The following is a 26,317-nucleotide window of genomic DNA, read 5'->3' on the forward strand; positions in this document are numbered from 1 at the left end:
AACAGTTAATTTTCGTTTTTTAACAAAATGGATGTTTTAAGGCTCTGGTTTTGCCTGTGGGTGTTGCATAAAAGCTGTAAATATAATTGTTACAAGCCATTTATTTTAGTGTCTACTGGGTTGTTTATTTGAAAGTGATTTTTATAATAATATCCAGTGTGACATACTGTTAAAATTGTTCCAGAACTTTGAGTCCTTTGTGTTCCTCACTGTTGTATTATCTTTGTCATGGCAGGTTTTAGAACATTTAGTGTTACTGGCTCTGCACAGTAGAGCCTTTGTTTTGCACTCAACAGAACTATTTTTACCTTGTTTGTGACTACTAGGCTAATAAGGAYGGCTTCCTGCATTTTGTGGTCTCCCTTCATCCAAAAGGAAAGTAAGGAGTATAGTATGAAAAATGAAAATAGCTTTGTGTTTGCTCAGATGAATAATCTTAATGCTTGATGTTGGAACAAAACAGAAAAAAAAAAAAAGGTCATAAAACTACCTTAGTATTAACTGTAATGAGAAGAGGTCTGTTTAGGGGAGCAGAAAGGAGCAGACCAGTGTAGGGGGAGCATCACAGAGTCCACAGAGAGGGGCAGCAGTGGCTTCCTTCTCAGTCCCTACAACTTTGCTGACACCCCAAACTACTCTAAACAGGGCAATGTTCATAACGGCATTCTGCTGTGTTGGGCTATTCAGCAGAGCTTCTTCCTTTTTCTCCTATAAATTTCTGGAATTTCTTAGCACATCTCATCAGTGCAGGCTAATGCTATAGCTGCAGATGGCTCATTGTATCTGCCTGGTGCAAAATTTTTTTTTCAGGACCCTAGCAGGCAAAAAAGTATAGCTATAAATTAGAAAAAGGAAAAAGGCAATTAAAAGGTCTTAATAATCATCTGTATCAAGGGCTAGACTAAACTACAGGTTTCCTTGTATCAAATGATATCTGAGTATTATGAACTGGGGATCTGGGAAGACCTGAAACTTAACTAAACTAAGAAGCTTTTCAGGTTTTGTAGAGTGCTAAGGTTTGGTATAATGCTGTTTAAGCATTTTTCTACAGTTTGTTGAAGCTCTCCTATGCTATGTGTTCTAAACATTTTGGATGAAAAACATTTAGGTTATTTGTGCCGTAAATAAAATTTTCACTGCAGATGGGGCCAAAGTCCTTATATAAAGGGAAAATGGAATGTGTGCGGCCTCAGCAAAGGAGTATGACTTAGGAATGGAAATATTACTTTAAGTAAACTAAAGGATTAGAAGACTTCTGTAACTTGAATTGCCTTTAGCTAATGTTATACCTGGTCTGCAGTACTTGAAACTGATGAAAAACTGCTGCGAGGGGAAGCACCCAGAGAACGGTTTGCAGCTTCTGGCACTTCTAGAAAAGAGAGAGAACAACATGTATAAGTTTTCAAAGTACATTTTGTTTCGTTATACAAAATTGTTTGTTGTGAGAATTTTGGAAGATCTGGAAATGCTTGACCTGTGGTATCGTTCAGGAAAGAGATCTACTTGTATGGACCCTATGTGAGTGCCTTGTCTGCTCACAAGAGGATCCTTGTATGTAAAAATAGAGAAACAGTTTGGAAATAACTCGGTTAATAGCTAAAGCTATATTTAATATGCAAGGAAAAAACAATTCTAAGCAAATCAGAATATAGCAATGAGTAAAGAAAAATCAGGAAGACAATGTGAAAAGTACTCAATCTAATGTGAGAGGTAGTCATATAGGTGAGGGAGTCAGCAAAACTAATGTAGTTCAGAGATCATTTTTCACTTATTTCATCCAAATGAATTGTTTGCACATGCATGCAAGAAGCCTAGGCAGCAAAATAGAGAGGCAGAACTAGCAGGAAAGACTGTGAAGTTTGAAAATAACAGAACATAGTAGGAAACGTGATACTATTTTGTGAAAATAGAGCGTAGTAGAAAATAGCTATTATGGTTGAAACACAGATGATGAAGAATGTGAGAAATCCAGAAATTAAGAGGAAAATGGTTGAGTACTGTTGCATGCTAATGATGTGACAGAAATATGGGAAATAAATATAGATAATTGGTTTTCTGGTAAAACAGAATCCTGGACAAAGGTAGTATAGGTGTCTGCTGTAGGCACTTGCAGTCAGAGTTGGGTACAGGTGGAGAAATCTCTAATATTAAGAGAAGATGACAATAGAAAGTTGAGTGTTAGAATTGTCAGGATGGGAGGATATATTTCCTGTTTATTTTACTTATTGGAAAAAAATGCTACTAGTATTGTTAGTGCTCASCTATTCCTGGATATGATACTTTGCAGACTGCTTTACCAAATAGTCACTAATATAATTCTGATTTAGATTTTGGTTTCAGAAAGTAGTAAGAATATGATAGTGTTTATGCAATGATTCAGAGAATTAGAGAATACAGCTGGACTGAAGAGCTCAAAGAGCTCTGTGTGAAGTAGATTTAGATTTTCTTTACAGTAAAGAGGCAGTTATCGGGAAGCTGTATTCCAAGTGTGCGCGTGGGGTGAAAGTTGTAAGGAGCAGTTCCAGCTCTCAGTGAATGAATAATCCCCTGAAGAAGGCTATTAAAGATTAAGAATTTTGTTTTCCTGTCAAGTTTTGACTGACCAGCTGCAAAAGCTGTAGCTGATGACTCCATTGTATGAATAAAGAATTGCCAGAAGTCAGGCTGAATTAGACTTTACAAAGGAAATGAAAATAAGTAAGAGGTTCCTTAGCCATGCAAAAAAGAAAAGAGAAAATGGGACTGTCTTCAGTAAGAATTGTATTGAGTTTAAAGATAATCTAGGTACTAAATTAATAGGAGTTCTGGAAATTGGAAGCAAAACTATGGAAGCTTAGTACATTTGAACTGGCAGGCCCACATAATCTTTATCCCAGAAATCTGAAAAACTGGCACATGAAATTACAGGGCTGGTAGCAATTATTGTAAATAAATTTCAAGCCAGGGTGGTACTGTATTACTGAAGAATACCAAACATAATAGCTATATTTAACAAAATGGAAAAAGTGACCTGAGCGACTACAGGCCTTTTTGTCGGACTCAACAGAACACAAGGCCCTAGAAGAGAATTTGAAGGAAAGAATATTTTAAAATGTGGAGGTAAAGGGGAAAAAAAAGCAGGATAAAATCTGACATTTACCCAAATAGATCAAATCAGACTAACATTATAGCTTTTTCATAAAATAACTAATTTCTGTGAAAAGGGAATATGGTACTCTACTCACTGTGGACTTTGGTAGACCATTTGATAATATGCCATATGAGAAATTAGTGCTTTTAAAGAAGAAAATGAATGTTAGTGCAAGACTTGTGTGGTGATAAGGAAGAGGCAGCAGGTTGTGCTGAAAGGACATTGCAGATTGGGACCAGTTGCATCTGTGATAAAGTTGCTAGGGGCCTGGCACAAAATGAGAGTGTGGTAATGAAATTTGCTTATCAGAGCATCGTTTAGTACTAGATGACCTCAAAGAAGAGGGTAATAGAAATAGCACAAAATTTAATATTCCAGTAGTTACACTTAAGAGATTAGCAAGAATTTATGCTACAAGTTGAAGCACATCAGTTGCATGTGACAGGAGCAGACAAGCTTAGGAGCATCAGTCCATCACAAGAACATGAACCATTATTATGATTCCACAGTGTAAAAGGAGATGTAATTGCAACATACATCAAGCAAATATTTCCAGGAAATTTAGGGAAGTACWAATAACAGTATACAAAGTAAAAGCTAGACCACATTCAGACTGCTGTGTGCAATTCTCATCACCCATGTACATCATTATAAAAGATACATTCAGACAGAAATGCATGCAGAAAAGGGCTGGTAGGAAGGTCAGACAAATGTCTATCTGCTAAGAAGAGACTAGAGGAATATTAGATCTAATTTACACTTCTCTATGAAAGTGAGTTCATATACAAATTACTTGATTTGTTTTTAATTAACTGAAACTTTTCTAAATGCCTCTTTGAAAGTATTATTTACAGAAGAGGTTTAGCATTTGCCATTATAAAAATACCATTTTTTTCCCCGTAGAAAAAGAATAAATGATTGAGTGCAATAAAAAAATCTATCTAGCTTCCAGGCAAAAGAAGCTTGCAACAGCCCAGAAGAAATTATATTTGGAGTTTTTCTGTGGCAAGGAAAATGTATGGAATCTTTATTTTGATGGAAATTGAGCCAAACTGCCTTTCGTAGAAATTTCTAGTAGTCATAAACGGGAGCAAGGCACCTAATTCCCATTGATTTACACAGTAATTCTAGCCTAGTCCCTTAATTTTACTAGCTGAGCTAAATGTTATATAGCCCCTTGGATATTTAATGTCCTGTTCGTGTGCATTACAGAGACAAATGTCAATTCCAAACTAACGAATACACATGGCATCTGAAAATAATCTTAATTCAAAGATTAATTTGAATTTACAGATTAATCACATCTTAATTCAAAATCTGAACTGTACTTACTTGGCAGAGTGGAGGGCTTTTGGAGCAAAGACCTGAAATAAATATCAAGASATTATAGAAATGTCTGAGGAGATCTACCTAGTTTTGAAAACATTAGAATTGTGTATTTGGAAGTGTGCAAGGGTAGGACATGTTCCATCTAACCCTTTTGCCCACTGAGAGATAAGGACCAGATACAGGTATTTTTAAAAATCAGTTCCCACTAGTACTGGCAATTAGGAATTTAAACATCTGGCTTAAGTCTTCTCCATCACCTACTTAGAGGTCATATCCACCCATGCTTTTTGATGTTGGTTATAGTATTTGGACACATTTGCTAGGTTTTATTTTTTGCTACTGTGAGGCTTCAAGAAATGTGGCTTAAAAAACAACAGCAGGCTACAGAGAAAACTGCTCCCCTTTGAATCTCCCACACCTGTGTCCAGACTGAGCAGTAGGAGCTGGTACACCGAACTATTCAAAAGAAGAGGAAAAGGGATTTTACTTTTGGGCACCACTTGGAAGGGGTGGAAGAGGAAGCTCTTGGCTGGAACCTCGCCGTCGTTCTGCTGCTGTAGGTTTCTCTGTAATTTGGGGAAACAAATTGTAAAGTCAAGATTTCTTCAGAAATATATTGTCCCAAATATGAGAGTCCCAGTACTTGAAGGATTTTAGGTGGTTTTTTTTTTTTTTTTAAACATGGCAGCATGCCATCCCGCTGCTTTCTTTATTGACTGGTGGCATGCCACCAAATTTGTAGGCAAATAGCTGTGCTCTGAACGCCGTCAGGAATTCAGTGGGAGCCAGTGCCTTCCGAGGGGGGAGCTATGAGACCCGGGGGGCCGGCTGCCTGCGGAAACTCAGCCGGAGGAGCTGCGGCCACCTGGCTGCCTCTCGCTCTTGTGTTAGGCAGTGGCTCCCGTGGAGCGTTTGCCTCGGGGAGCTGCTGCCTTGCGCCGAGCAAGCCGCGTCTTCTGCCTGGCTGAGGGACTGGCTCTGGCCAGGAGCCGGCTGTGCGTGCAGTGGTTCTCGCTGAATTCAAGATGATGCACTTGCACTTCCCCTCCCTTCCGCCTTCCCCTCTTTGAGCACTTTATGGCACATTGCTGGTACATTATGCCATACGTTACCCTGCCAGTAACCTCAGTAGTTTTACTGTGGCTGTTTTTAGAGAACAATGATATTTAGTGCAACTATGGCTGGCCAGAGCCAGTTCTGTACTGCTAAAACCAAAAACCTTTCAAAAACCTAGAATAAACTAAATGTGATGTTGTTTGTTTCATGTTTTTAATAAGAGAAAGTTCTGATGAAAGTCAACTTTTTCCACAGTAGTGAAGATAATTTACCTTCATTTACAGTTAAGGACTCTCTGGATGGTAAACTTGGTTTCTACAATACAACAAAAGGAAATCAAATATTAAATGGCATATTATTTGTACAGAATATTATTTTTAATAGTTTTTGTTAACCAGTTTACATTTAGAATTGACAGCATCTCAGAGGGATTAGGAGATAGGGACATGGCCATTCTGTGACTATCCTCTAGTTGTATGATCGCGAAGCTTTGGATTTTGCAAAATAGATTTGGAAGGAATCCCAGTTTATATGTGTGAACAAGATGGACAAAAGTAAAATCTAGAGATGAATGCTTAATAAGATGAGTGCAAGGAATCCCCCCAGGAGTAAGTTTATGTTTTAACAAATGATTCATTCTGATTTCAAGGTGTCCAAAGATGAAAAGTCCATCCCAAATACTTACTTAAGAATCAAAATTTGAATATTCTCATCTTGGTCAAGCTGTGCCCACTAAATGTCTGAACGCTTCTCTTTACTGAAGTTTAAATTCAGTTTAGCTGACAGTAAAAACTGTCCCAGCCTTTCAGTTTCATATTTTTTCATTTTGAAACAATCAGAATAAACTGTCAGTTTCAAAACATTTTTTCAAATGAATTTATTTGAAAATTTGAACTAGTTCTCCCACTTTTTCCCACAAGAGGTTTTGGGATATTTTTCTAATGATGAAATATTTATTGAAAAACTTTTGACTAATTCTGGTAAAAGCCTACATCTTCCTTAAGCTATCATTCTTATAGTATATCCATGTTCTCCATATGCAGACCCTGTACATTTCAGCTGATACTTCTGAATGGCCCATGCTCCCATTTATTTCTCATTTTATTCAGTCTTTGCACTGTGCATTTATTGTTATAGCCTAGAGTATCATATCCAAACATCTATTTAATATATACATTCTTCTACTTGAGCTTTCTTACTGCTGCTTCATTCATATAACTACACCCAAATGCCTGTAATTAGTTTACATTCTTTATTTCACTCCTTTTTCCCTATTCTTTTCATGCCTTTATGTTGTGCCCAAATTTATGATCAAATGGAGTCTTGCAAGAAAATTAAAAATTACCTGTAAAATTATCACATAATTATGCAATTATAAATCAACTTACTGCTGGACTTACTGCATTAGAAGTTTTCTTTCTGCAGATTGGAAAAAAGAGTATGGTTACTTAACAGATGCACAGAATTCATTTAGCAACTAAGCATCAGGTTCATTGATGCCCAAGATATTTTTGGCCTAGGTGACACGTGGCTCTTTATTGGATAGCGGTAGCAGTAGTAAAAAAGATTAAGGGTATCAGATGTAATGTGGCTTCTCAGTATAGGTACATGTGATATGCAAGGAAGCTATGCTCTATCCAAGGCCTAAGAAGGCAACTTGGGTGGGGTGGAAAAGTTTCAAGAAAAAAAAACAAAACCCCAATTATCTGCATTCATAAGCATGCACATGCCATTGCTGCAGTCTGTGACTAAATTAAGCAAGCCAGCTAGCATCTGCCCTCAGTGGCAGGCAGTGAAGGGCAATGGCACTGTTAACACAAACAGTATTCTTGCAGAAATAGTGAAGGATGTGATCCTGGCTTGCTTTTACCCAGTCAGGATATGTTTCATGAAAAGCAATAGAAATTTCTCCTGAATTCTGGTTGCCCCAGGCAAGGATAGGATTCTGCTCCTAATAGAGCTAGCAATTAACTCCATCCCCCTCCGCATAGTAGTTGTATTGCTTTTTACTCACATGACCCTAGGTAATGGAGAAGGAGCTGCTCCAGTGGGAAATCTGGATTCCTGAGTGCTATTGAAGCTGTGATCTAGAAATGCATATGTTATATTTAGTAGACAATATTAGCAGTATCTGAACAGTGGGTTTTCTAAAGGTCCACACTGCAATGGTACAGCCATTTCAGTGTTAAAGTAATAAAAGTACAAAAAAGTATCCTTTGGTTTAAGTTCTTTCTTGACATGTTTTCATGCTGATTAAACTAGAAAACAGTTCAGTAGCCTTCCTCATTGCTGACTGATAAGGATAAAATTTACACAGACACACTCCACTGCATGGTATATTAAGGTCACCAATAACACTTACTACAACAAATCCCTCTCACATCACCATGTCTTCAAAAGAGAATACTTACTTTCCTCATTATCGTTTGCTTCACGGTCCTGTAATGGAAAAAGATATGTTAGATCTCACAAGGAGCAATTAAAAAATAAATTATTATCTAATGGGAGGTGCATAAATAATCTGTTCTTGGCAAACTGCTCTAATATTTAAAAAGTATTGGTACAGAATGCATATAACATTCAGCACCCTTTTTATCAGCTTTCATCAGGGAATTAAAAACACTTTAGCAAACAAATTATTTTTGAATGTTTTGATAAGCTTGGGATTTTATGTAGCATAGAGAAAAATGGCCTAAAATTTTGCAGCAGGATCTTGTGCTGCTGTGAGAGTGAACTAATGAGATGTTTGAGGTGCAATATGGCAATAGAGAGTGTTCTGAAGCCGGAGTATTCTTGTTAGCACTGATCAAGTGCAATCGCTGTCCAACATTCTCCCTTCAGATGGATTTTTTTTAACCTTATATTGGTAAGAAAAGCTGAGAAATCAACCATTTCATAAAAGAGAAGTCCTGGATTTGGCACCATTCAGGAATTAATTGTTCAGCATCTTACAGGATATACATCAAATTAATTGGAAGAATGTTGTGATCAAGTGCAAGGGAAACTAAAATGCTACTGCTGTTGTATTTAGCAGTRGGAAAAAAAAATCAGAAATATTTGGCATATCTAGAAATTTAGAGATTGAAAGTGAGACTATAAGATGTTCTTATACCATCTGCGTTATGTTGTTACCTTAGCACCCAACTTAGGTATGATCCCAAACTCCTAATTTTAAAAGCCTAATTTCTCTGTGTAGTCACTGCTAGAAAATGGTGTTTCTTAAGGACAGTTCAGAGCACTGGGCTGGAACAGAGTTCGATGCACATAGCTTTTGGCACTGATGCTGATGCAGTTACTGTCACCTTGATTCTTGGTAGTTTGCWCCTGATGCGCACTCTCGCTCGTGCTGGCACAAATGTTAGTGAAGCTATGGTGCAGAACAGTTTAGGGAACTAATCTGGCTGAAAAAGAACCTTTTCTGTATTTGCTTTTGCCCATTTGCTGCTCAGTTAGGTACATTTCCAACTTGTTTGCTTCATAAAACCTTTGTTCTTGCACACTGAAGGGGAGAGACTGGGGACAAGGGTAGAGGTAAAAAAGAGATGACGAACACAGCCATAGGAAATCCAAAGCTTATAATTACTGCTTTGTGGACTGCATTTTCAAGTGATATTGGTTATTCAGACTACCCAGTTTGAGATGTCATAGGAAGACTCCATTTTCCAGAAAATATTAATCCTTCATTATCTAAATATGAATAAGGCTGAAAGAAGGTGCTTCAGGTTGGGCAAAATCATGCATTGCTACTGAAAACAAGGTTCTTGGAGTGGCACTGGCATTTTTTAGTAAAAAAGGTTATTTTTGTGGACTTAGACTTATCTCTTAAACCACTTAAAGTTTTTCATAGACCAATACAGATGTCAAGTACGCTTCTTTTGTCCAACAGATTAAAGAACACAATTACAATATTAGATCAATCTGAAATTCAAAGTCATCTGTTCCTGTTATCTAATCCAGATAATAAAAAGCATCCATATATTACACAGATACTGGAAAAGCTTAACAGATTTTTTTTTATAGCAGCACATTAGTTACTCACTGCTTTTGGATGAAGACGATTTCTGGGAAGAGGCACAATATTTCTGGAAAATAAACAAAATAGGTTAAACTGAGTTTTTTTTTGTTGTTTGTTTTTTAATTGCTTGGCTTAGATATGTGTTTCAAGATCTAGAGAGGATGAGGTCCGCAGTAAATGGATGTAGTCGCAGCTAGATACACTTGCAATGACTCTTTGCCCGTAGTGTGGAACTCTTGTGGAAGAGCATCTGTCCTGGACCTTGGGTCCCCCGTGACTGTGCACGGGGCCTCCCTGAACACCCTACCAGATACAGTGTTGTGGATGCCACCTGCTCTTCCTGGGGCATGTGGCCTATTTTGTACAGTGATGTCCTAGAGATTAGACAGTGTCTTGGTTACCTAGCAGCTACACTTCTTCTGGAGTGAAATAGGCTGCATACTCCATTTTCCTTTGCCTCTTTTCCTCCAGAGAGTTGGAATATAAATTGTTAATTTACCACCCATGTCCAGCTTCTTTACCAGCCCTCCTGTGCCTCATCCCCTGCAAGGGGGTAGGGGATGTTTGCAAGGGTGCAGAGACTGACAATAGGACTTGAGACTGGCTTGCAGAGAGGTTTTACTCCTGCACTGCATCCCTAAAGGTATATTATAGAAAATAGTGCTGATTTGGCAAACTGGCTTGAGTACAGAAGTTGACAAGGAAGCTGAAACTTTCGTTTTTAACTTGTCCGAATATCCCTAGCTTGTTCTGCGTATGCGTCGTGACAATCATTCATTGTCCGAAGGGCACACAACAGAGAGGAGAAGAGTTTGTCTCTGTTCATATTTGTTACTGACATCAGCTGCTTTTGATTCACCTGGAAGTATCCAACTTAGGTGACATGTTGTGCATGTGGGAGTGCTCTGTATTCTGAGCAGGCGCAGAAGGAAGTGGCTTAGTGAATCTAGCAAGAAAACATGAATTCAGAAAGGAAAATTTTATTTAAAAATAATGAATAAAAAAGCATTTCTCCTCCCTATCCCCTCAAAATCCTAAAAATGCCCTTAAGAGAGATTTCTTTTTAATATGTATTACTCTGGTGTTATTAAAATTAACAGAGAAACAAACTACATTATTTTTGTGAAGATATTCTGAAGACAGATAATTATTAAGTGTATAGCTAGCTGGATGAGAAAATGTATTTTCTGAGAAATTTCAAGTAATGCACAAATATTCATAGCAATGGATTACCTGGTTACTGGTGGTGGTGATGGTTTTTCCTTTAAGAGAAAACACACTGAATTATTTGGTTGTCTTTAGATTTCATAAAATACATCCATATGATCATATTTTTGTTATCATAGCAATAATTCAGATTTACTAGGGCTGACTTTCTGCCTATCCCATCTTGGTGCAGATTCCTAGGCAGAGTTGTAGAAATCTATACCTCAACACAAAAACGTGAAGCCTTAAGTATGCTGCTAGGYCGTATGTCATGTCAGTAGTGGCAAGTAGGAAGCAAATGACTGTGTCAGAAGTGTCACCGTTCCTTTTGCTGCACTTGTGCTTCTAGAAAGCAGTCCCTCAGGCTGCTGCTTCCCAGCCTGACCACTATCACACAGGACTGGGAAACGTCAAACCTTCCCCATGTATTCTGCTCTGCCATTAAGTTCTAGGTGCAGACAGCAATTTGTTCCCATTTTTCCCCTTTGAAGGGCTGGTAATCTTCTCCCCCCTCCCACCCCCCTGCCACATTTGTGTTTTTCCTCATGGATGGAGGGCAGCATGAGTCATAAAATACATAATGGCCTTACCTCTTCTTCAGGAACCTCATAGACTTCTATAGGATAGGGAGGGAAAAACATGTTCTTTAGTTAACAAAAACGAAGCACAGGTTTCCTTAGCAGAAAAACTGGTTAGGATTGTACTTTTGCTTCTGGAAAAATAATTTGGAGAAGTCACTCAAAGCTTGATTCTGCCTGCTTTGTTAAAYTGAGCTGATCCTAAACCCTAAGGTAGCCACACCCATATTCTTTTAATGGGAACTTTAGAAAAAGTCCCAGGAAGTCTGCATAAACAGTCACTGTATAAATGAAACTCTCCTTCCTCTCCTTCCCCCCACTTTTTTTTTGCAAAAAGCAAGATGAATGCTTGTGGTAACATTTAGCCTTTCCTTGACACTCAGGGAGGTAGAGATTAGGTGAATCATAAATCCAAACCGACTCATTTCTGTTGCTAGTGTCCATCCCTGAGCTCTGTCTCACAACTGTATTTTAATTCATGGATATTAAAAGCCAAAAATCACTAGCATCCTTATCTATGTCTAGTTTCTTCAATGAAAATTGAACTACATTTCAATAAATTTAATGTCAGGCTTTGTTGCTTTTATTGTGCTGAAAAGTGTTTAGGTACCCACTAGGGGGAGTTGTTTTATTTTTTTAGTGACAAATCTATCAAGACATGGTTGTTGGTCAAAAACTAATTTACAGAAAGGYCAAGATTGAAAGGGCATTAAAAATGTCTTAGAAGTATGCGACAAAACTTTAAGTCAATAAGAAAAAACTTTGTAGTTTATGACTTGAAAGTTAAACACATTACTAATGAATATGCACAGCCTTTTAAAGAACTGTGTTAACAGTTTGTAAAGGTTACTTTCCAAGAAATTAGTATCATGATGAGGAAACAAAACAGCTCAGAGTTAGCACAGCTAAGGGAGATTAAGCAATTATATCTGCACTTTCAAAAGCAAATGTGATTCCCCTCTTATTTGCTTCTGCTTTTTTTTTTTTTCCAAATAACTGCTTTTTACAGAACTTACAAACTGAAACACTGTATCACAGGGTGTGCCAAACATCAGTTTATACAGCATTTCATAAAGATTGAGTCTTGGTTCCTATAGGGTAATGAGATTAATAACATACTGAGTCTTGTAACTATTTTAGTTGTATTGATCCACTTGAGTTCTGCTACTAGAGCAGAAGACTAAAAATAAGTTAGTTTGGGGCAAATGGTTTGTTCCAGTTTTATTAATTCTTAAAACAGATTTACTATTAAAGGTAGGCAAAAAAAATCTGCTACAAAACAGAAATACCTGAGGGGAGCATACTTTTATTTTGCAGAAATATGTCATATGGTTTGTATTTTGAATACATCAAGTGTAGTTTAATATTGTTCACTGTTAGGTTATGCTGTTTTAACAGTGATACAAAATCCACATACCTTGTGTGTCAGAAGTAAGAGAAGGCTTTGCAGAAGTGGGGAAGGCTGACTTTGTTGTTGGCTTCATAAATCTGTTCACAGGAGCTAAAAAACAGATATATGCAGATACAGATATGTGTGTGTGTATATCCATCCATATGTATGTACATACACGTGTATTTTAAAAAAAGTAACATTTATGCAATAAGAATAAACATTAAAAAGGTCCTAGTGATAGCCTACTGTTTTTATTGTGTGACCTTGAAGAAGTCAACCAAGGCAGAAAGAAGCTCTCATTTTAGAAGGGAAACATTATTCACAGCGTTCATGCCTCGCTGAATAGGTCTGATACTGTCAGTAATGTCAGAGAGCAGAACTACATACTCTCCTCTATTTAGTTTTCACCATAGGACTGTATTTTCATTCTCCAGCTAAATATACTTCAGATAGTGAGGTTAAAAAAATTAATCAAAGTCTTTATTTACTGAAAGCCTAAAAAGGCTCAGACAACAGAATTTTAATGCTGTGGCTCTCTTGAATGAGGAGAGAGATCTCACACCATGAAAAGCTGCCTGGATGTACCTGGGCTGGACTTTGAAATAGCTGAATGAGAGAGGTAGGAATTAAACATGGCTTCCAACATACATAAAGATAATTTGCCATGGCCTTGTCATGGCCAAAGGAGACAACTGCCCTTTGGCAGGTTGTATTCTCTTTAACAGCTGCACCTCCTCTCTTTGAACCCTAGAAATAGGCATTAATTCGATCTGTTTTTTCACTGTTGTTCCTAACAGGGTAATAAACAGTTATCAGCTTAAAYGGTTAAAAAACTCACGTTTTGTAGGTAGTGACGTGCTGCTTTCTGTGGGTTCGATATAGTTATCATCATCATTGTCCACTGGCACAATGTAATTGTCCTATGAGAAATGCAGGACAGAAATCTACTGGTTAAATCTGCATCACTTCAAAGAACTGTTGGGAATGAAGTCCTGGCAGCAGCTCACAATAGTTGCCATTTCACAGTGACTGCTCTTTCAGACATTTATCATACTATATGGATGGGATTCCCTGACACTAAAAACCCTTCACTAAACTCCAATTACAGACTGGTGGATAAAAGCCCTCCCTTCCCTATGTTTCTGGTGTAATGTTCAAGGTTGCGCTCTCTCTGTTGCCTGCAGCTTGTTATGGATGAGCAGAAACTATTCTGTGCTCTAAATGGCTTCCACGGATACTTGAAGTAAGCAGATACCCACTAGGAATTAGCCTGGTACTCACAGATCATTGCTTGTGATGCACAGAATGATTTGAACTATAGACAGAGAGGCTGGTATGGAGACCAGCACGTGGAACTGCTGCATGGTCTACCTCATGATTGCTGTAGGGCCATCATTCATTTAAACCATCAAAACAAGTATATCTATGAACATTACCTCATCATCACTGCACTCCTTAGGCTTTGGTGGTACTTTTGGTTTTGGAGCAGTAGATGGCAACGGCAGAGATGGCTTGGATGGTTTCTTTGGTCTGGACAAGGCTGGACTGGGCATGGTTGGGAGAGGTTTGTTGATGGGAGGAAGCTGCTGGTGACTAGTGCGATTGTCTTTTAATGACAACAAAACAAAACAAAACAATTTTGGTAAAAATTACTTATTAGCCTCTGGACACTCTACCTATGCAAACAAATCTCTCTACTGTGGCTGCAACTTAGGTCAAAAAGCATACTTGAGTGCCCACAGGTCCTGATTTTGAGACATGTCTGCAAACTAGTCCTATGTCATCACTTAGGGTAGCAAACCAGTCCTCTCTATCAGGCCACAGAGGCTGCCTAGACACTTGACTTATGCGAACAACTGTTTCTTAACTCCTCTGGAAGAAGATGGTGGCCAGATGGTGTAGCCTATTAGTTAGCATGCTCTGTGCCAGTGTGATCTTTGGTGATGGGAAGTGAAAGAGAACATATCTGTCATGTGGAAAAATGTCTGGGGCAAGGTCAGTGATATTTCCCCATACCTTTGCCTGAATTTTATGGTTAGTGGATGACTGTCAAAGTCTGTAGGCCTTACAATTACATTAAAACTCTAAGCATTGCTAGCAGCAATGCTAACCTGTTTCATGCTATAATAACAAATCATACCCCAGAAAGTTGAGGACCTGATTGTCAGAATTAAAAGCAAACTCTTGAGGAAGGGACAGGTTAGKCCACTTGAGGCCATTTCTCTTTTGATATTGATAAATAAACAATTATCAGGCTGATGTAACCGACTATTCCATATCTACCTGCGTATTCACCCCTAGAGATAGGGAATGCTGAGGGAATCTTCTTTTTCTCCTGCTCACTTGGAGGTGGTTCATAGCTGTCATCAGCGTTCTCTTCACTGGGGACCATGTACATCTCAGAGTCAGAGTGGTCATCTGGATTTTCATAATCACTGTCCTAGAAAGACAGAACTTCCCATTTCTCACTTCATAACACACTTTTGGCTTCATAGCAGGGTATGACATTCAGACATCTTTGCAGGAGTACAATTAACAAAATTACAAAAATGCACTGAAAAGACAAGTAACAGTCCTCTTCAATGTTCCCTCTCCAAACAAGCAGGAACTCCGCCTGTCTCCCCTTCACTTCTGTTCCAGGTCCCTTCGTGGTCCCCTTCTCCTTGGCACCTCCAAGGAGTCTTTGTCATATTAAGAGCTCAGTCTTCAAATTATGGACCAACAGCTTGTTTTTCTTCACAGGACATGTCCTTCCTAGCTCCAGCCAAAACTCTTGATATGTCCTGCCACCTCTTCTTCCTTTCCTCTTAAAGAGAGCTCAAGAGCTAACTCCTGAAGGGAATAGGTCACTTCAGGGTGATTGGTTGTACAGTGTGGCAATTAATTAACTGAGGAAGGTAGCTGGTCATGACTTGCTTCATTCTAATGTTGTCTAGAATCTGATGAGTTGTTTTTCATTTTTAAGAAGAAATGACTTTTTTCCCCCCAAAACAGAAGAACTTCCTTGTTTTTGAAATCACTGTTCAGTTTAAGAAGTCCCTCAAATTGATGCCACATATTTACTTGTCCAAAAGGCTTAGCATTCACGGCTGCCGTTGACAGTGCTTCTCATGTGTACCTTTAAGTTGAATGTAAAAAAACTGAGGCTCCTAAAAATCAGTGGCCTTCTGTAAATAATGTTGATGTCACAAACAAGACACTATTTCAGTGGTATAAGTTCAACCACGAGTAGATAATTCAAAAATAAACATTCATTATTATTGTTTGTGCTGAACTTGTTGCTACAGTAACTTCCTACTACCCCCCAAAAATATACTTACAAAATCATCTGACCATTGTTCCTCTTCATTGCCTGCATGTTCTAAACCAAACATTAGAGTTATTTAAGGAGATGAAATAGCATGAATGTGTATCTTAAGCATAGATTCAAAAAAATCTATCAATCATATTCAGTTAAAAAAATAAAAATAGCGAAGTTTTCTTAAACAGGAGACAAACACATCTGGTTTTGACTGTATAGTAAACTCTCCTTCTACTTACTTGTTTTTCATAAATTGTTATAGAGCTGTTGTAAAAGCAGTATAAAATGGTAAATTGTATCTGGTCTGAACAGCCGAGTGTGCGGTTTACCCAGGGTGTTGTGCTAACGTATCTCATTTTTAAATAGAAATAACAATTTCTATGTAACGAAACTAGTTCTGACCTTCTGGCTATTCAGTTTCTTTTTCTTTGTTAAAAGTCCCAGGGTAGGAGGCTAATGAAGAGTGGCAACAACCACCATTGAACGATTGGCTGATAACTTCCAGAAAGTGCCCTCTTCTGCTTCAGTATTTCATATTTTTTCCTTAACAACACAACTGTTAACGTATAAAGATGGGCATAAAGAAATTTGTGGGCAGTRCTGTATATAGTTCTACCTATACTTTAAGATAATTCATGATGTCATCATTATTATGTTAATAGTATCAAGTGAGTCTGACTCCTATGGTATGGTGATTAATTTGTTCAACTTTTTTCCCATATTTACTTTCACTTCACAGTTTCTGGCAGAAAGGGACAAAATGTGAATTCTACTCCATCTTTAGAGCAGCCTACATATAGCACCCTGGTAAATATTGATTCTGAAGGAGCAGCTGCTTGCTACTGTTTGTTCATGGTGAGACAGCTTGCCATGGTTTTCTTGCTTCACATTTCATAAGTGTGAGTTATCTTCAGAGCTGTTGGTAACAGTATACTTGTCTTGTCAACAGGAAATTATGAGGAAATGCATAGCTGAGCTAATCTAACGCATATAGGCATCAAATACACACAGACGATTTAAATTTCTATTAATCCAGTCTTACCTGAAGCATAATCCCTTTGTGGTACACTTGGTGGCGGTTTTTTTTTTAGCCTGTAAACAATAATTATTAAATTTATGATCTTATATGTARTAATAGCTAGAAGGAAGCATTAGCCACATAAAACGCTGATGACAAAAGATATCTGCAGCTGAAGAAATACAGATTATCATTGCAGATGCTTAGCGAATAGCTGCGAGAGAATGCCTTGAAAAGCTGAAAACACACAGGACATTAGAATCTAATCTGAGATTTTTTTTGCTAAGAACATATTTTGAAAGAACAGCTTCCTTGCCCACCCTCCTTTTCACTTTCAATACAGAATCTGATGATATAGGTCAAAGATAAATACACATCTATCTTAAGAAGAAAATCTGTTCGGGCTTAAGAGGTATTCCTAAGTCTGTAGCAAGAAAGAAGGGTGTGACCCTCTGGTTCTATTTTATAACTATTGTTTTGCATGCACTTTATTTTCTGATTAATGTTTAAATGTATAACAGGTCTCTCAAGGCCAGATGCTGGTTCCACTGGCTATTATTTTATGGTGTTATACCCTTTTTTTGGCAAGTACTATTATAATAGCATTTTTAGTACTGAGTGAATCAAAAGATTACTTGTAGAAATACTGAAAGGATCTTTGCGTCTTTGTCTTCAATTGTAGCTTCCTGTGCTATATCTAGATTGTGAATATATATATATCCCTGCTTGCAAATTTCAACCTGTCCAGAGAACATACTGAATTACATAGTCAGTTGATATATCATTTCATTAATCTTCTAACATTATCTTGTAAAAAAAGATACAAATTTGTGTGTAAAGTCAAACCAAATGGTGCACGTGTGATATTACGTGCCAGACTGATGTATCTGAAGACAAGAAAACTTTGCTTTTTGTAGCAATATAAAATATTAATACAATTTACATTAAAATGGCTCTTTAAAGTGAGTTTTAAACACCATCTGACAGTTTCCCTGTAGCACTGATGGGACCTCACCATGGATCTGAACCGTTGCCCACTGAATTTATAGCTTCAATCATTCTTCAATCATGGAATTTCTTGATGTTATTCATTTGCAAAAATGAGCAAATTGTTTACAAAGAATATTGTTCATTGAGAATTTAAAATATTTTCTTGTGATTCTCTGAGCAATAGTGATATCTACAAATTTTACTTTACGGAAAGAATTTGACACTTAACATTTAAGTCTTGAGCATACTGCTCAGCTGTTGTTGTTCAGATAACAATGTAACTCGGGGTGGTGGCACTCTGGCACCAACACATAGATTTTTTCAAGCCTGTTTTGAGAATTGCTTTGGCTGCTATTGAGTTGAATTCATGGAATTCGATTGCTCAGATATTCACAGAATAGAAACATGCACGAATGAATTAGTGAATGGTAAAGGCACTGCTCAAGCTCAAAAAAAAAAAAAAATCCAGGCACATTGTTTCAAAATATTTATCCAGCTTTGTGCATTACTAACAACACTAATGAAGGACAGCTGCATCTTTCTAGTCTTTTAACTTCCTGCAGCATGAATATAACTTAGTGTACAAACAGTAAATTAATAAGCATTCGTAACTGCACTGCTGTTGTGTTCTGCCCAGGTTAGCACAGGCATGTTAGAAAGAAAAACCCAGGGCCGCTGCCAGGACAGATAGCAGCCTTAGATGTTAGGTCTGGAGAGGGTAGACCAAAATCTATGCGTGAACTTTGCAACATGTCTGTCATGAGAGGTTCACAGACAGTGGAGACTCGGAAAACGGTGGACTGAGGCAAGAGTGAGAGGCCCTCTGGGTCACAGGGCAAAACATGTGGCCTAGCCCACGTTATACATTTCCAAAGTACTGAGCAGAAGATTTCAACGCTTTGTCCCAGGCCCTGTAAGTCCTGGCAGTGGCCCTGACAGAAAGTGTAAATATGTTACAACAAAAGCATACAAAGCACCGAACAGAGCTCTGTGTCTAAGCAACCTATCGTGCCATTGTGCAGCTCTGAAGTAGCATACCGATCCCAAGTATCTTTCCCAGTTTTGCAAATTAAGGCCACTTGTTCATTTTGGAACCTGAATATCAATAGAAGAAAAGAAATCATGTTTCCATCACAGAGCTGAAACAGTTCATGGCCACATCTATATTTATTAGAATCTCTTCAAATACTTATTCTAAAATTTAAATCCACTTAAAGAAGATCTTACTGTACTGGCACGATTTATTGAGTGCCAGAACTGAAATTCAAGCTCTCTTGAAGTCAATTGGAGCTTTGCTTTTCATTTTGCTGGAGCCAGAATTTTACCCACTTTGCAAACTGCAGCGCAAGCTCGGAAGACCTGATCCCTGTGCCAAGGAGTTGTTATCTAGCTATTTCAGATATTTGTGTAATTATACACATAGATGCTTGCAGTGTGACAATTGACTCATTCCTGTTCCCCTGAAGTTAATGGCAGGGGACTGAAAGAATCAAATCCCATCCAACTGCAGATACATATTTACGTGGAAGATGGAATGATTTTGTAACTTATCTTTTAACTGAGTTCTATAAAATTATAGCAAATGTAATTTCCACGTAAAATATTCTAGCAGTACTTAGTTCTGGACTTAATTAAAGCTGCTGAAATATCTCTGTTTTAGCTCTAATGGAAAAAAAAATCAAATAATTCAAGTTTCCATTGACTTTAATAAGATCAACTTTTTTTAAAATTTAATAGAAAATTAGTATTTTCTGGAGATTTTCAAATATCTCAGAGAAATTTCAGTTCTAAAAGACTCATCCATAAAATCCAAATACGTTTTTGAGAGTATATTTACAGATTTTTAGAAACAATGTAACACATCTTACTACATCATTAGCTTTGATAAATAACCAGTTAACATTGAGGCATTTCATGTAATGGGGCCTCATGCTGCTCACACAAGAACACAGTGCACCATACAGAAACACAAAACAACTTTTAGGAGAATAAATTATTTCATAAACAAACAAACAAACAAACTATATATTCTGAGATGTCCCCTCTACAGCATGCTGCAGTTGATCCAGCAAAGCATTTAGGCATGTGCTTAACTTTGGTCAGCTAACAAGTCCTATAGGAATTACATTTATGCTTAAAGTTAATATCACATATATGTGTTTTCCCAAACTACACAGAGAAGTTGTAATGAACTGCAGCAGAGGTCTGGGTTTTCTGTTCTAGCAACACTTGTTTTTAACAAACTGTACCCAGAAAGGCAATCACACTTCTGTAGTAGTGACTCCTTGTGTATAACACTTAATTCTTCTCAGATGCATTTCCTCACTAGTGTTTTTGCTCCCTCCCCCAGCTTTTAAGATGTGGCTAAAATCTCCTCATTTTCAAGAGCCCATCCTCTTAAACATTTTTACTTAATAGGATTTACAAAAACTATGTTGACATCCTTACTGAGTTGAGTATTTATAGTACATATTACTCCTAAGCGCACTAGATCATCACACTTGCGATTAAAAGATTAATTAATTGAACTTTGTCCAAAAGCTTTTCAGAATTCCAAACATGTGCAATCTAGCTGGCAGATAAACTTTCTGAGCTGTGTTCTCATGACTTAGTGGAATAGTTTGTTATGGCTTTGGAATTGCATGAAATTGGTGATTTTGGGGGGAAAATTTGGTGATTGCACAAAATAAATTTGCAGTTGTTTTTAATATTCTTGCTACCCTTTTACACATTTTCTTTACAACGTGCTGTAGCATTGAAATGGTATATAGTTGGTTTTTGATTTTTTTTGTTTTACTTTAATGAAATACTGTTCTACTAACAAAAATGTTCAGGTTGTAATGTAAAGACACTCAAACCATACTATTCAGCTACATGTGGAAATTCATGTTTCTTCAGAATACAGTTAAAACTTAGTTATTATACTTTCTCCTGATTTCTTTGCCTAAGTGTGATACAGCTTGATTTTAGTACTTTGTTCTCATTACTTAGTGCATAAAAGACCACTTTTCCCTCTGCCAAGGGTTTGATCACAGGTATCTTGTAGTTGCAGCTATGCAGGTTGAAGAGACATTTAGTGACACAGCTGCCTGAAGTTGCTCCCCCTCCAGTGTGCCAGCAGAATGGGACTGTGTGAGCACTCCTAGCCCATTTCAAAGTGACCTGGGATGGTAATGCTCTATTTAAATAGCTTAAGCTAGCCACATTACATGAGCAAATCAGCCAGCAGACTGGAGTGGGAGTAGGCTGCAAATATTTGGGAAGTCATGGGGGAGTATACCTTCTTGAGCTGGCACAGCTCTGGGTGGAAGATGATGTCTGGTCAAGTTATAAGTAGTATAAATAAATGGACTAGACAGATCTGGAGTCTTTCAGTTAGGTAAAGCAGATGAGATGAAGTTGTATCTTCTTGCCATTCTTCAGGTCACGTGGCAAACGTGATTTCAAGAAATGGACACATTCGGATTGTGTGCATTATGCACATGTAGTTTCAGCTGTTTCTGATGGCTTTGCAAAAAAAGTTTCAGTAGGATGTGATATTGCAATAAGGTGAGTAATGTGAACTCCTAGTTTGTTATCCAGAACAGTAAGTCAGCACGTACCAAAACTTTAGGGTGAAATCCTGACTTTGTTTTATATGCAATATAAATATTAGCATTGACTTCAATGAAGCTATGAGTCTTCTGAACAAAGCCTCGAGGCTTAGCACTTGTGATCTGCAGATCAGTGCTATGTCTTTACAGTAGGTTTCAAACACAGGCAGCCATCCTGCAGAGTGAAACCAGTAATTTCTCTTTCCGATTTCCCTGTTTTGTATTACCAAGGATGTGGATATGGACCGCCTCCCCCCCACCCCCATCCATCTGATTGTTTATACAACTTTGGCTATACCTATTGCTTCTTTAACACCTGAATGCATAATCCTCTTTGAAATCATGATCTTCCTAGCAAGTGGGACACCAGTGTTGTAAACAACTACACATGTGATTAAGGGCAAGCAGGTGAACAGTAGCCTGCAGTAGGCAATAGTTTTACTTTTACAATCAGAGGATTTTGAGTGAGGTTTTAAGGACCTTTAAGCAATGAAGAAACTAGCTCTAAATTTCTTTCCTGTTACCACAACTGTTCAGGCTGTTTCCACAGAATTTTAAAAGCTACGTGTGTATTAGGCATACATACACACCCCCCAAGATGAACTAGCTTGGAGAGTGAGACATTTGATGCAGACACTTTTCTATTCTGTGTGGTTAAGAGTCAATACCGATTTTAGAAATGTCCTAACAAATACTGGTAATAAATCAAATGTATACTGTAAGCCTGAAATTGAAAGAATGATCATGAAATACATGTTATTCGTGACAAATTAAGGCTTGGAATAAGCAGGTAAATTATCTGACTTCTAAGATTATTTCTACTTATAGTAGGTTTGAATCTGAGCCAAAATGATTTACATTTTTCTAGTGTATAGAAAATTCCAAATCCGTGCTACAGAAAGCCAAGTTTTTATACAATTTTTCCTGTTTTCATGATGTTTATGCCTTAGACATTCCATAAAATAATCATATAACTCAAATGAAGTGATCAACTGGATGACTTTTTTTTTTTTTTTAAAGCATTACAACCCTCCCGCCCCCACCCCAAAAAGGGTAAATTCAGTGGAATACAGCCAGTTCTAATTTTGCAAAGCTTAGTTATCTATTGTATATATCCTTCTCAAGGTTGTCAACTCCTGATACTGCAAGACTCATTATGTTGTGGGCTAAAGATTGAGTTCTTTTTTTTCCCCTTCATCTCATAATTTGTACTCTGATTTCATAGCTGGGGGAGGTAGAACGTGAGCTTTGTGCTGCAGTCACACATTAAGAAAGTTTTTATAAGCCTGCTCTTTTTGTGGATTTTTTTTTTTAATCTTGGGAGAATGAAATAATTGCAGCATTATAGCAGCTATCTTGTATCTGACATTTAATGATGGCACCCCTGACCTTCCCAGCTTTAGCTACCTTTAGTTCCTGTTATTTTTGCCTTGTCTGTCCTTCCCTTTACTCTCAGGGAAGGGCACACAGTCAGAGCAATCCTGATTAACAGCAGATCTCATGTCCAGGCAATCCTGGAAGACAATTTGTTGCCTCAAGTTATAAACTTGAAATGCTTCTGTTGTTTCTGCCATCTGGTTTCCTCTCTGAGGCATTTGCACTGGACCCATTAAAACATTATTAACATTAACCACACTTAAATTACTCTGAAGTAGAAAGCCAAAACAGAAAAGAAAAAATCCCCTCCACCACCCACACCCATCCCCAAACCCCCTCCACCAAAAGCCTTGATTCTAGAAGCTAGTCCCTGTGAGCAGGTCCCAGGCAAAACAAAGCTTTTTGCAGGTAGAGATCTGTCTGAACAGAGTGGTCTCTCTCTCTCTGTATATACACATTTACACACACAGTGTTAAAAACAAAAGTGTGCTTAAATTATATTAAAGATCTAAATAGTTGAAATATGGTCACTTTAAGGGAAATTTTGCTTTTAAACTTGTGTGGAAATAACAAACATATATAACACGTGACTATGATTTACTGTAAATTGCAGATTGCCTGCTTAAGATTTATGGGCAGAAACAGAGCTGTGATAAAGATGCCACAAAGGAGCTCTTGCCCTGCCTGGGGAATGCCAGAGATGGAGCGGTGGCTGCTGCTTCTGGAAGTGTTTGCCCCCTCTGCCCGCGACAGAGCTGCCCCACAGACACCTACCCCACCGGGCTGGCAGCGGGGCAACGAGCTGGAGCTCGCCTGGCTTGCCAGGGCTCTTGCATAGCCAGACTAGGGAGAGCCTTACTGCTGCTCCCACCGCTCCACTGACTGCTTCATAGATACTTAGCACTGGCTCTTGTTAAAATCATACTTTTCTTTCTTGAACTGAGCCATCATGGTCACACTTGTTTAAAAACAGTTTTAAAAAATGTTTACGTACATCTTTTATGTATGAGAGCTGTATTTGTAGAGTTCTTCAATATGTTCATCCCGGAAACATGGTAGATGCTGTCTCCTAATTAACTTTTAAGAGTACTTAGTACTTTAGTAGTCAATGACCCATATGTAAAGAAAGACATCTGAATAAGGGAATCACATCCAAATGGAAATTCAATGTAAATGAGCTATTTCATTAAGGGAAAAAAAAAAAAAGCAGTGCACTAAATGGCTGATAGCTTTAAATAGGCGTTTGACTGGAAACAGCAAATGGTGTATTCATTTGAGGAGGATGTAGAATTACTGGAGTCTCACTCCACATATAAATATACATTATGAATATTTTGTGATACTCATATGCATGTGACATCAATATTTATGCTGTTTTGCACTTCTTACTGGAATAAGGATGTTAGGTAATGTTGGGTTTTGTTTTATGGGGCTGAAACACAGAAGAATTTAGCATTTTTATGGGAGTTCTGACTATGATATCTGACCAGTTGGTTCAAGGTGGGGTTCAAATTAAAATTTAATTGCAGCAGGTAGTCTAAACAGCAGCTTGATGAAAAAGGCACACACTCAAACAGCAGGTGATGATCATTGCCAAAGAATACGTAAGAAGGCATTTTACCCAAACAGTGTTTTTCAGTGCTCTAACACAACTTCCCTTTGCAGCCCAGTTTTGTAGCTACTTTGCAAGGCTCATTATTATTGATGGCAGTTCAGCATGTCACAGTCTGGACTGAAGCTCTTAATATACATTGAAATACATCCCTCTAGAATGACATGGTTCTGTCTCTAAAGTGCTATACATTATGTTAGTCATCTGAGCTTTAAAAAACTAGGACTGATATTTCAAACTTACTTTTTGAACTTGTTTATTATCCCAGTTTCATTTTTCTTGATGTCATGCACCATCTTTTGAAGCTTCCTGTAAGATATTAAAGCAGGGTTAAAATTACCATGTGATTGAACACTCATTTATATAAATTAAGAAGAATACAGAAAATGTATATAGTTGTTTTCCTTCCATAGTAAACACAAAAAACATACATTAAGCATTTTTAATAAGTAGTTTAATTGCTAATCATTTGTGTATGAAGCTTCCCTCCCTCTTTCACAGAGCTCTTTGGCATGACTTGTTTTATCCTTCTCTGTACTACAACTTGGTTTAAACAATTGAGCTAAGTTCCAGTGCATCAGGAAAGAACTTCATTGCCTAAATTAATAGTTTAGAATATTTTATTATTAACATTTTCTTCAGAACTGACTTTACAACATCTCGCAGCTAGAGAGGAATGACTCGCGCAAAGTCAGAAATCAGATAGCAGTCCCATCAGTGGACAGTTTACCTCATTCCCCTAGTGTTTGTAGTTATTATGGGGTGGGGTGGGGGGAATGATACATTCCTGTCCTACTGTGCCCAGGCCATCAGAGAAACCATTAGAGGATCTGTGCCTCTGAGCTGCAAAAACTCATCATTTCAGGACTCCAGTTACATGGACTGATAGCTGAAACCAAAGCTTGTTCTTACTTTTCAGTTAGTTGCCCTGGCCACATTAAAAACATACTTGTCATCAAGGCAATTTAAGTTGAATAACTCATTCTTTAGTCAGGAAGTATCATTTTAGAATCCCACTTCCCTTCACATTTGAAAAACCCCACCAATAATCAAATCAATTTCAGGAATGCAGATATAACATTGCAAAAATACTGATTTATAACAAATACTGTTAGAAGTTTGATCTTAATAGAAACTCCAATAGATTGCATATATTTTTTTAGTTTCTTCCCGCAGTTTATATTCTTTCTATATACCTAAATGAAACACCCTATATTAGAGCTGAGCTGAAGATTTTATCTAAACCAATAGAGGAAATGATTTTTCAAAATGGGCTTTTAAAAATTCTGTCTTGCATTTGTCATTATAAATTGCCTATGTCATTTCATGTTTTAGTCTTGCCTATCTTATTGCTGAAGCAAGATCAGACTACCAAAAGGCTTTTCAAAGCTTTGCTTTTAAAGACCAGTACAAAAATCAAAGTATTCTTTTCCTTTTTAAAGGTTTCTTTAAACTTGCTACCTTAATATGCAGACAGTTGAGTAACATGCAGAGCTTTGCTAAAAAGAAACATATCTTCCAGCTTCATCATTAGTAACGGTGGTCCCTCTCAAACATTTAAATAACTTTTTCAAAGGGAATTGGAATTAGATGAGCATCAAATAACCAAAATTGGGAAATAACTGCACTAACATTATGTGTCTATTTGTCTGTGATCCATGGATCAAACTGAGCAGACAGGTAGCCACGCTAGACATCAGATAGTGGTAGAATATTAGG

The 26,317-nt window shown here is 37.6% G+C and overlaps 1 protein-coding gene across 7 annotated transcripts in view; it reads right to left on the reverse strand.

The window, feature by feature from the left end:
• Window positions 1-26,317, reverse strand: part of BLNK (B cell linker) — a 103,619-nt gene that overhangs the window by 6,247 nt on the left and 71,055 nt on the right. For 3 of the 7 annotated variants that reach the window (XM_026061938.1, XM_026061942.1, XM_026061945.1), the window contains 19 exons: window positions 24,842-24,907; window positions 19,055-19,111; window positions 17,051-17,100; window positions 16,028-16,068; window positions 14,991-15,147; window positions 14,144-14,313; window positions 13,546-13,627; window positions 12,732-12,815; window positions 11,327-11,352; window positions 10,764-10,792; window positions 10,390-10,476; window positions 9,555-9,597; window positions 7,927-7,954; window positions 7,530-7,602; window positions 6,904-6,934; window positions 5,788-5,830; window positions 4,947-5,025; window positions 4,463-4,494; window positions 1,290-1,369 (listed from right to left, as the gene is read on the reverse strand). In XM_026061938.1, the coding sequence (XP_025917723.1) occupies window positions 1,290-1,369; window positions 4,463-4,494; window positions 4,947-5,025; window positions 5,788-5,830; window positions 6,904-6,934; window positions 7,530-7,602; window positions 7,927-7,954; window positions 9,555-9,597; window positions 10,390-10,476; window positions 10,764-10,792; window positions 11,327-11,352; window positions 12,732-12,815; window positions 13,546-13,627; window positions 14,144-14,313; window positions 14,991-15,147; window positions 16,028-16,068; window positions 17,051-17,100; window positions 19,055-19,111; window positions 24,842-24,907 (1,258 nt within the window). The remainder of the gene's footprint in view (window positions 1-1,289; window positions 1,370-4,462; window positions 4,495-4,946; window positions 5,026-5,787; window positions 5,831-6,903; window positions 6,935-7,529; window positions 7,603-7,926; window positions 7,955-9,554; window positions 9,598-10,389; window positions 10,477-10,763; window positions 10,793-11,326; window positions 11,353-12,731; window positions 12,816-13,545; window positions 13,628-14,143; window positions 14,314-14,990; window positions 15,148-16,027; window positions 16,069-17,050; window positions 17,101-19,054; window positions 19,112-24,841; window positions 24,908-26,317) is intronic. The other 4 variants (XM_026061940.1, XM_026061944.1, XM_026061939.1 and 1 more) reach the window with 3 other exon arrangements.

Source organism: Apteryx rowi, unplaced genomic scaffold, assembly GCF_003343035.1.
Source record: "Apteryx rowi isolate R43461 unplaced genomic scaffold, aptRow1 scaffold_188, whole genome shotgun sequence".
Taxonomy (NCBI): domain Eukaryota; kingdom Metazoa; phylum Chordata; class Aves; order Apterygiformes; family Apterygidae; genus Apteryx; species Apteryx rowi.